The 11,143-nt window shown below is 28.8% G+C and overlaps 1 protein-coding gene across 4 annotated transcripts in view; it reads right to left on the minus strand.

Annotated features, from left to right (window-relative positions):
* LOC123003895 (ecotropic viral integration site 5 ortholog) overlaps positions 1–11,143 on the minus strand; it is a 48,526-nt gene that overhangs the window by 11,003 nt on the left and 26,380 nt on the right. For all 4 annotated transcript variants that reach the window (XM_044396956.1, XM_044396945.1, XM_044396938.1 and 1 more), the window contains exons 2-3: positions 3,406–3,668; positions 3,131–3,360 (exon numbers count right to left, since the gene is read on the minus strand). In XM_044396956.1, coding sequence (XP_044252891.1) covers positions 3,131–3,360; positions 3,406–3,610 — 435 coding nt within the window. In that variant the 5' untranslated portion in view covers positions 3,611–3,668. The remainder of the gene's footprint in view (positions 1–3,130; positions 3,361–3,405; positions 3,669–11,143) is intronic.

Here is an 11,143-nt window from a genome sequence, read left to right on the forward strand (position 1 = left end):
AAAAAAGTCTACAAATGCCCGAAATAAAACCTAAAATGGGATTTTTACGAATAATTCATGAAAAATGATTATTTCATTTCAACAGATTTTACCTCCTTAATTTTTTTTATATTCGTGTTTAAATTTTATTTTTTCACTGGTTTCTTTAAAGGCAATGCATTTGCGGAACCGAAAACAAAAATTCAATGAAAAAGTCATAATATAGACAAATTTCTTTGGTCAAAAAAGTCTACAAATGCCCGAAATAAAACCTAAAATGGGATTTTTACGAATAATTCATGAAAAAATGATTATTTAAACAGATTTTACCTTCTTAATTTTTTATATTCGTGCTTAAATTTTATTTTTTCACTGGTTTCTTTAAAGGCAATGCATTTGTAGAGTTGAAAACAAAAATTCAATCAAAAAGTCATAAAATAGACAAGTTTCTTGGGTCAAAAAAGTCTACAAATGCCCAAAATAAAACGTAAGAAAACACCTCAGTCTGTTTTTGTCGCACTTTAACAAAACGTGAATGCGTCTATCTCTGTCTCTCCTCGGTTTCAACCAATTTGAGAAAAAACATCAGTCTGTTTTTGTCGCACCTTAACAAAAGGTGCATGCGTCTATCTTTGTCTTTCCTCAATTTTTTATGCAATTTTGGGCGTTCTAAACGAAAAAAAATGGCAAAATGCGGACACTGAACAGAGACAAAAAACAATAATTCAATCAAAACTCCACCGAATAGACAAGTTTTATTGGTGAAAAAAGCCTCGAATGCCCGAAATAAAACCCGGAAAATTATCACTAATAAGAGTGCGTGGACTTTTCAATTTGACAGTTGACATTTCAAAAAAACTTCATTAACCACATTTTGATTTGTTTAATTTTGAAAATAAAATACTCGTATCTTTTTTTGAGTTCTCAGAAAGCTTAAAATTTTCGTGTTATTTTTCCACTGTCAGCTGTCAAAAATATGTAAAATATCATTATCGAGGCAACAAAAAAATGTAATGCGTTTCTAGGGGACATTTCGGGTTGATTCGTGTCGTTTTTGGTCATTTCGGGTCAAAAATAAATATTACATCAGTCGGAATATTTCAAAATATCGCGCTAGAAAAAACAAAAATAGTACCTATCCGAAAATATCAACTTAAAAAATTTCTAAGAAATGCTGAAATTTAAGAAATTTTAATCGAGAGTTGAGACTTTTTAAAACATGGTGTTGCAGAAGACAAGTTGGAGAAATTAAAAAACTGTCAGAAATACTGATTTAAAAATATTCAAAACTTGCTTAAAACCTTTTAAAAAATTCTTATAGAGAAATGATCAAATATAAAAAAGGTATTTATTTTACAAGGGAGGAAAGTGTATCTTTTCCCGTGTAAAACATATAATTTTTCCTACAAGTTAGCAGGAAAAACATCAAAACTGCCAATTTCTCTTGATATCCCACTTTCGCCATTAGCAGCAACCGTTGCTATGAGAAATATAAAAAGAGATAAAATTTTTACTTCCCTGGGAGGTAATTCACCATTTTCCTTTCTACAATTAGGGTGGAAAAACTTACTTTCTGTGAGGGTCGTAGAAAAAATACGCTAATTTAGACATTTCAAAATTTCAGACAGTAAAAGACAGTTGGGAAGATTAAAAAAGTGTCCAGAAATACCGGCTTTAAAAACCTCGTGACTTGAGCAACACAATTTAAAAAAAAAAATTCTTAGAAAAATTCTCAAATGTAACAAAATTGGTCTTGTATTTTTTTAATTAAAAAAATATCTTTTCTAGACAGTTAAAATATGGTATTGGTTAAATAAGTGGTCGTTAATTTTTTATTTGTGTGTTGTTTAAAAAGTTAGACAAGTTTCATTGCTCAAAAAAGTCTAAAAATGCCCGAAATAAAACTTAAGAAAAAACCTCAGTCTGTTTTTGTCGCACTTTAACAAAACGTGAATGCGTCTATCTTTGTCTCTCCTCGGTTTCAATCAATTTGAGAAAAAACATCAGTCTTTTTTTGTCGCACCTTAACAAAAAGTAATGCGTCTATCTTTGTTTCTCCTCAATTTTTTATGCAATTTTGGACGTTCTAAACAAGAAAAACGGCAAAAAACGGAAACTAAACAGAGACAAAAAACAATAATTCATAATTAATAAGTTTAATTGGTGAAAAAAGCCTCGAATGCCCGAAATAAAACCCAGAAAATCATCACTAATAAGAGTGAAAAAACTTAAATTTACCACATTTTCATTTGTTTAATTATGAAAATAAATTAATCGTATCTTTTTTTTTTGAGATCTTAAAATTTTCGTGTCATTTTCCCGAACGAACGGTGTAAAAATGAGATACCGTAGCTGTCAAAAATGTGTAAAATATATCGAGTCAAAAAAACTTACCACAAAATTTCTTTAATAGTTTCATATTTAATAAAAAAAATTTCAAACTAAATGTAATGTGTCTCTATGGCACATTTCGGGTTGATTTGTGTCGTTTTAGGTCATTTCGAGTCAAAAATAAATATAATATCATTCGGAATTTGTCTCTTTTCAGTTTTTTATGCAATTTCGGACGTTCTAAGAAGTTTGTTTCATTGGTCAAAAAAGTCAAAATCAATTTTGAGAAGAAATATCAGTCTGTTTTTGTCGCACTTTAACAAAACGTGAATACGTCTATCTTTGTCTCTCTTCAGTTTTTTTAGGCAATTTTGGACGTTGTAAACGAGAAAAATGGCAAAATGCGGAGACTAAACAGAGACAAAAAACAATAATTCAATCAAAACTCCACCAAATGGACTAAAAAATACATTAATTTAGACAGTTGGGAAAATTAAAAAAGTATCCAGAAATAACCTATTGACCTGTAACACGACTTTGGAAAAAATTATTACAACAATTCTCATATGTAAAAAAAATTGGTCTTGTATTTTTTATTCATTTTTTTTTTATTTTTCATTTGTGTTTATAAACTATAAATTTATAAAATGCGTAAACAATAAGTGGGAAGAAGCATGAATACAAAAAAACTGTTTATTTTAAAGAACTCTAACCAATAAATGAAATCAATTTATTAATTTGTTGCTTATTACAATGGAAATGTGAAAAAATTGTTTAGACATGGAATCTCGTTAAAAAAGTTTTTTTTAATGAATTTTACCTTAATATATTCGGCGTAGAGTTTCTTTTCCGAGGCTTCTGCCGCAGAACACAGCAATTGCCAAACAATCGCCCTGAAATGCAACGGAATGCCCTTCCTGACCAACTCCCTAATTTGTGCATTCTGCTTCTTCCAATTATTCTCCCAATCATTGACAATCCTCCCCCATGTGGTCCACAGATCCTCTTCGCCGCAATCTTCAGGTCGATCTTGCGTGGTGGAACTCGTGCCTAAAAACCACCACAGTTCCAAACCCTTCTGTTTTTAACACTCACCAGATGTTAAAGATATCTGTGAAGTGTCGGAACTTTTCCTCGAATGACCCGACGCCCCACTCAACGAATTGAGTGACTTGGCGTCGGATTCGTAAAGACGGTTTGCTTCCTCCAGTTTGGCGAGAAGTTCAAGTTCGGCTCCAGATGCGTTGTTATTATTGTTGTTGCAAGGAGGACTCTCGAGCCTCATGGCTGTTGGAGGCATTGCTGAGTAGCAGCCTCCATCGGACTCGACCACCAGACAACTCAACGATCCACCACCACTGAAATCGAAAAGCTATTTTTAAAAACAGAATCGAAGTAATTGGAGTTTTATCTGGACGTTGGCTTTCTTAAATAATGGCTATTTTTGAACAAGTACAATGTAAGGAACGAGCACTCGCTGAAATATACAGGCTGTCTCAGAGCCGTTGTAATTTTTCAAAAATTTCATAAAATTCCCCATAATAAACGGTGTATGATAGACCCATAAAACCTAATATGGATATTCTTAGAATTAAAAACTCTTTCACATAAGCGCATAATATACCGGGTGTTCCATAAGAAAAAATATAACTTTGTTGCGCCACCCTGTATAGGAATTACCTATAATGACGAAAATATTACTGGACCATAGAAAAAATGAATGTCTATCGTCCAAAAAAAACCGCATTTCGATATCTTCTTTACTGTCAAAGTAATCGAAGAAATACGGAGCTCTGGGACACCCAGTATAAAAGAAAATTTTGCTCAGAATTTACTATAAGTAAAGATCAAAAGAAAAGTGGAGCTGATATGAGCAAAACAAGGCAAATACAAATTATTATCGTTCCATTTATATTTAAAATTCCGACAAAAAAATGACAATTTTTAAATTGTATCATACCTATAACGTTTTTTACATTTGAAAAATTATGAATTAGTGTTTGAAAATGAGCGGTAGTAAAATTGTAAAAATAGTCGGGTTTACGCTATTAAATAGATAATTTAAAGCAAATTCTGGCGCTTTTTTGCTTTTTCTCTACGTCCTATAGTTTATGAGAAAAACGCATTTAAAGTTTCATAATTTTGAGAATTTTTACTTTTTACTAAGTGCATTTCTAATTTGTCTAAAAAAAATATAATTAATTATTTGTTCATTAAATTAAATTCTTCTGATATTTAAAATAAATTTGTAGTTTAATTTTACACTGAGAGACACAATAAATGTTATGTAAATCTTCCAAAAATGTCAAATTTTGACAGTTTGGACATTTGACAGTAAAGAAAATTAATTAACGTTTATTCTTTAAATAATTATTTCTTATATTGATAATAAAATCAAAGAAGCCGACTTTTAAAACAAAGATTTTAATTATTTTCATTTTTCTTGTCGAAAAATCTAAGACGTGTTCTGATTGGTTGATTTTAAAAGACGCAATTGATTGGGTAAAGATCGAACAATGACACTCAACTTTAACGCATTGAATAATTTTTTTATTTTTTATTGGTCTAATAATTGAAAGTGCATGATTCATATTGGCTCTGGGGTTGGCTCCACCCATTGTGCAAAATTAGAACCAATTTAAAGTAAGATAATTCACACTAAATGCTGATTTGTTAATCAGAATTCAATAATTATTTACGATTTTTTAAATGGGTGGAGTTACTTATTGTTGCTAGGTTTTTGTCCGATTTTGGCCAATAAGAAATAAAAACCGGTTTGTTCTCACGTTAGTGGTAATTACGAGAATGCGAAATGATTATTATTGGCCCTTAAAAAATGTGTCCAACCAATCAAATTCAAGATTATGCAAAAACTTCACCGAATGGCCATAAAAAACTGTTTTAATTCAATTCGAATTTGCTTTGAAAAAAAGACGCAAAAATATAGAATTTAAATTAATTTTTCTAATCGACCATGAAAAATTAATGTTAATTTTGTATCCTCAGTGGGCTCGAAAAAAACGCAGATTTAATGTGACTTCAAAAAATAATAAAATTAAATTTGTTTCCTAAACTTTCTTTGAAAAATTCAATTTTTTTCCCAGTTTAGTACCGAAAAATCGCGAACTTTTGTGCCTTGAAAAATGTGTTCTCAGTTGGCGATAAAAATTAACAGCAAATTGACAATATTTGGACAATTCCTACAAATGAACGCAGAAATAATGAGTTTAAGGTTGAAATATACTGAATAAAAAATAAATCGTTATTTAAAAATTCTGAAAAAAATATTATAACTTTTTTAGCATCAATATATATTAATTTAAATTTTTTTGTCCGTGCCGTTAAAAAATGAATTTAAAAAAACCTCTATTTTTGGCCATTTTATTTTTTTATAACAAAACTGTACGCAAGAATTTTTTGATTATTTATTTTTGGTGTATTACATATGTTACTGTATTTTTTTCATGCAATTTAAATAATGCGTTTTTTCATAAAAAAATAAAAACTATTGAATTTTGCAATCCGTTACAAATATTCAAAATGAGATAAAAACTCTGTGTTACTGTGTGTGTGTGGTACTTTTTTAATTCAGGAACAACATCCAATTATAAAAAAACAACTTGTTTACTGTATTTCTTAAAAATTCAATTTCTTTTGATTTTCTTCATTGGGCAATAAAAATTGAAAATTATAAATCGTTTTAATGATAAAAAATAAACACTATATTTCTGAATTTAAATTTCTTTCCCTCGTTGGCTTCGAAAAAACTAATTTTACCATTATTTCACATTTTACTTTTTTTATGCACTTTTTAAAATGTGACGAAACATAATACAGGAGAATAATCACAAGAGCAAATAAGAGAGCTTTTTTATCATAAAATATCAAAACATCAAGTAAAATCTTATCTCTTAATAAGTTTTAATTCTGTTAGCAGCCTGTAAGAAAAAAGAGCACAAATTTTTGAAACTTTAGACACACAAACGATCCTATTTATCTTTATTTAATAAACTTACAGTATTTTTTACTCAAATTGAAACAAAAAATGTAATTCTAATTTTTTTTGATAGTAAAAGAACCAAAACCTCGTATTTTTTTAATTGATTTGAATTTTTCGCATGTTTAGTATTTTCCCCCAGTTGGAAAGATTTTTTTTCGTCGTCTTTTTTTTTAACTAAAATGTACGACTTCTACTTTGTAACTTGTATTCCATTTGAGTTAGTTTAACATTTATCGTGAGTCAAAGTTTCAGACGAACCAAAATTTACGACCACTCCTCAAGTTAATCATTCGGAACTTTGCGGATTTATTAAAGAAACATATCAGGATATATGTAGAATTTATCTGAATAAACTCCGAAATGTGGTTCATAAAAATAATGTCTTTCGATATATCACCGAACTGGATAATTTTTAATCCTGATAAGCCTCAGCCAACGACTCGTTATTTTTATCTCAAGAATTCATTCTTTTCGTAATGTGGTGATTATTTTCTTCGGCATTTATGCATGGGTTGCGTCGTTATTGCCACCTTTCTTTTACACTGTTGGCATTTATGTGCACTTTTGCCATTTGATCTAATTTTGCATATGGAAATTTTTTGTGACATCCAAACCAACCGCTATCAACTTTATTGATATCGTGGACGTAAACGCCAGCTCTTGGGCAAAATATACGAAAATAAAAACAGGAAATAGAAAAATTCCGAGATGGGTAAGAGAGAAATGAAATTTTAGCTTGTCGTTAAACGAAATGCATATCGTGGAAACTCTAACACTTGCAAGGAATTGGTTTTCTTAATCAGAATCCTGTCATAACACAAGGCGACAAAAAAAAAGTCATGTCGCGACAACTTGACAAATTTTATATCATTTTGTTCGTCTCAGTGAGACAAATCAAATGCAGTAAAAAAAATTTCAAAAAGTCCACACATTTTGAACTAAATAATTTTTTTCTAATTTAAAATACTTTAACTTTAAAAAATCATTACTCAATAACTATTAGGCCGATTTCCTTCAAATAAAGACCATTCTAAAGGGATGGCCTTGCCCTTTAGAATGATAAATTTGAAATTGAATATTGGCATACTTTTCTTCGAACAGTGTTTGAAGAAGTTCGAAGTAAATCGAAGTAATCTAAGAAAAACCCTACGAGTAAATTTTCTAAAAAACACGAAAATCAATAAAACCTGTGATAATATAATTAAAATAAAAAATTACTTTTTTTACATTTTTTTACTGTTTTATAGGTATTTTGAAACTGTAAACTAGGCTTTTTTGTTTTTAAATTAAAACTGTTTAAAACAGGCCACAATTACTTCAATTTCGACGTATTTCGAATTATTTTGACAAAATTTTAAGAAATAAAAAAGTTTGTAATACCAAAATCGCTTGAAATAGCGAAAATAACGCCAATTTGAACATAATTCGATGACAAAATCTTAGAAAATAAATTGACTCCAAAACAATGTAAATCTATTGTAAAAAATCATTGATTTTATTTTATTGGGTAATTTATGTCAAAACCTTGTAAATTTAACATGTTTCTGGCCCAATTTGATACAAAATCGTAGAAAACAGGTCAATTTTAGGTGTTTTTCAGTTTTTTAAATGAAATCTCCCAAAATAAAAAAAATTAGGTGAAAAAACGAGCATAGTTGATCGAAAAAGACCAAATAACGTCAATTTAGATCTAATTTGGTAATTTTTTAGCTAGTTTTAATAAAATTTTGGAAAATAAGTAAGCATACTGGTTTTTGAGGATTTTGTAGCTGTAATGATAGAAGCTTTTTTTGGTTTAAAAATGAGCTAAATCGTTTCAAACAAGCCAATTTCGATATAATCCAAAGATTTTTGGACTTATTTTGAGAAAATTTTAGAAAATAATTTTTTTTATAAAAGCAAAATCGCTTGAAGAAAGCCAATTTGAGCATAATTCAGTGATTTTCCTGCCTATTACAACAAATTATATATAAAATTTACTTCGAACACTGCCAATATTCAATTTCAAATTTCGTATCATTCTAAGGGCAAATCCATCCCTTTAAAATGGTCTTTATTTGAAAGAAATTGGCCTAATAGTGATTGAGTAATGATTTTTAAAGATAAAGTATTTTAAATTCATTTAAATTAATTAGTTCAAAGTGTATGGACTTTTTGAAATTTTTTTAGTGCATTTGATTTGTCTCACTGAGACGAACAAAATGATATAAAATTTGTCAAGTTGTCACGACATGACTTTTTTTAGTATTCCCTTTTTTGTTTAAAAACAATTTTTTTTTTAATATGGCACTAGTTTTTTCATGGAAAGTTTTTGACTTTGGATATAAAACACCAATAATTTATTAGGAAGGAAGTTGTCTCACAATGGATGACCAAATATTGTTGAATTGCTCCCTTGAATAGTAATTTTTTTAACGGTCAACTTTGACTTTCGAATAAAGTACGAATAAAATATACAGAAAAATTGTAAACAATAACTTTGATTTTGCTCTTATAAGACTAAAAGCACAGAGACTGAGAGAAGAGAGCAATATATTTCCCGAGAAAATTGAGATTTCTATTAAACGGAGCGACTCATTAAACTTAGTGAGTTTCACAAGAACAGGGAGTAAATAGTTCTGTAAAGCTTGAGGAACTTGACTTAATCACTTTTATTAGGAAACTAGTTCAAAAAAGAAGTCAAGTTTTTTGTCAAATTACACATGTTTCTAATAAAATAATTTTTTACCCATTTAGTGGAAGCTTTTTTGAAATTTTTATTTAATTTTGGGTTTGTTTACCAGTGGAAAAAAGCTTTTTTCTAAATAAACACAGCCTTTGATAACAATTGTGTCTGTGGTTTTAAAACCCATACTTGAAAAAAAACATAAAATTTTTACTTGTCAATATTTTTAGAAAAAAATATTTAAAGGTATTATTTTTTTCAATAGAAATGCAATGCATTAATTTAACAAATATTTATTTATACTTTTTAACAACTTGGAAACTCAGTCTTAAAAAATATTCACAATTTTATTTTAAATTCTTAAATCCCCACAATTATGTAGATTCAAAGACTGGAAAGTGTAATTATGTATTTTAAGTAGGTGCTTCCGTAAGCACTTGAGATTCAAATTATAAATATAGACCAGAATCTTTGAACTTTATCCGAAAACTGAAACTGAAAACTTATTTAGACTTCGGATAAAATGTTTATTTGGAAATATAAAATTTTAATTTTAAACTAAGATAAATATCAGGAACCGTAGAAAGAATAATTCTCAAATTAAAAGGAGTTTCAGCAAAATTTAGTGGCTGCCACGCCTTCGATTAACCTTTAAGGTCAAAAGACCAACTTGTGCAACAGTTTTCCGATATTTTATTAAATCCTAGGAAATAATAAGCAAAATGTGATTCCCCTCTTTTATGACAAAACACTCTTCAGTTCAATAGAAATCCAGATAATAAAAATGCAAAAGCATGTTTTCGTTATCTTTTTTTGGCGATAAGCAATAAATTGGTTAAAATATAATCCATTTAATAAAAGTTAGGTAGTTTTAAATTTCCTCAAGGTGTGTGAGAATAAAAGCTTCCTTTAAAATCACGTAAGACAAACATTAATCATTCCTCCTTTTTATTGAATTTGCACTCGAGTTTTCTCCCCTTTTTAACTTCGTTTCTCATTCAAATTCACAACAAATAATCACAACCAGTAGACAAGTAATTTGTAAAGTGAATTACGTAAACAATGTTTATTTTTATACCAAAATATACAAGCAAGACATAAATCCATGTTATTCTAACATAAAGGCCGGTTCAGCGAGTTGATGTGTGCAAACAACACCTATAAAATTCTTCCTCTCGATTGTGAATTTTTTTATTCGGGAAACTAGTGAAAAATTAATCCAATTTCATGTCATCACATAAAGTTTTCGGTCTATTCTGGAAACGTCTCTATTTTTAAACTAACAAATATTGCATACAAGTGTGTACCCAAAAGATAACAGCTGATATGTGCATCAAAATATAAATTAAAGGAACAAAAAATTTTCCCAATTTTTTTGGTGATTTTTGAAAGGCTGTAGCTCATAGAAAAATGGTCGTATCTAGATTTTTTTTAAACCATTTGGAAGCTTTTAGTTTCTTGTTTTGAGATCTTTTGGCAAATATTTTTTCTGTGCTACGGTTATTCTATGCAATAGCGCGAGAAAAAAAATCTAAATTTTTATGGTTTTGTTCTTGGTCCACGGACGTGGCGATTTTTTTTTTAGTTAAGTCAATGCTTGATCACCTTTAATATGCTTTCTTCATATTCTTTTTACGTCAATTTTTTGACTTTAAATGAAAAAGGATCATTTTGTCTTTGATCATCGATATCTCAGCAACCAATGACTACACAGAGAATATAAGGGTAGTGTCAAAAACTGGAATAAATGTCTTATAAGATGAATTTATGATTTTTTGGAAAATAATTTTTTTTTCACCTTTAACATTGATTTAAAGAAAAGCGAAAAAAGTAACTTTTTACGTTGTTTTAGTAAATCTATCGCGTATTCACTATTGATAGAAAAATTAATGTTTTTAGGTGTTTTTACAGCATAAAGTATCCCCCACAACCCTGCTAATTAATCAAAGTTTTGCAAAGAATTAAAGGAATGCACATATTGTTTCTAATCATCATCAAAATGAAAAAAAAACAATTTTTTTCGACTTGTTTACAATTTTGCATTAGTTATTTACTAAAAATTAAAAAAAATTAAACAAAATTTGTTTCTGATTATTTTTTTGCAAATTTGTAAAAACATATACCTAAGAAACAATGAACTGCTTAATTTTTGAAAAACAAATTCAAAA

This window comes from Tribolium madens, unplaced genomic scaffold (assembly GCF_015345945.1).
Source record: "Tribolium madens isolate multiple individuals breed KSU strain unplaced genomic scaffold, Tmad_KSU_1.1 Scaffold_11;HRSCAF=98;Tcas5.2_LG3b, whole genome shotgun sequence".
NCBI lineage: Eukaryota > Metazoa > Arthropoda > Insecta > Coleoptera > Tenebrionidae > Tribolium > Tribolium madens.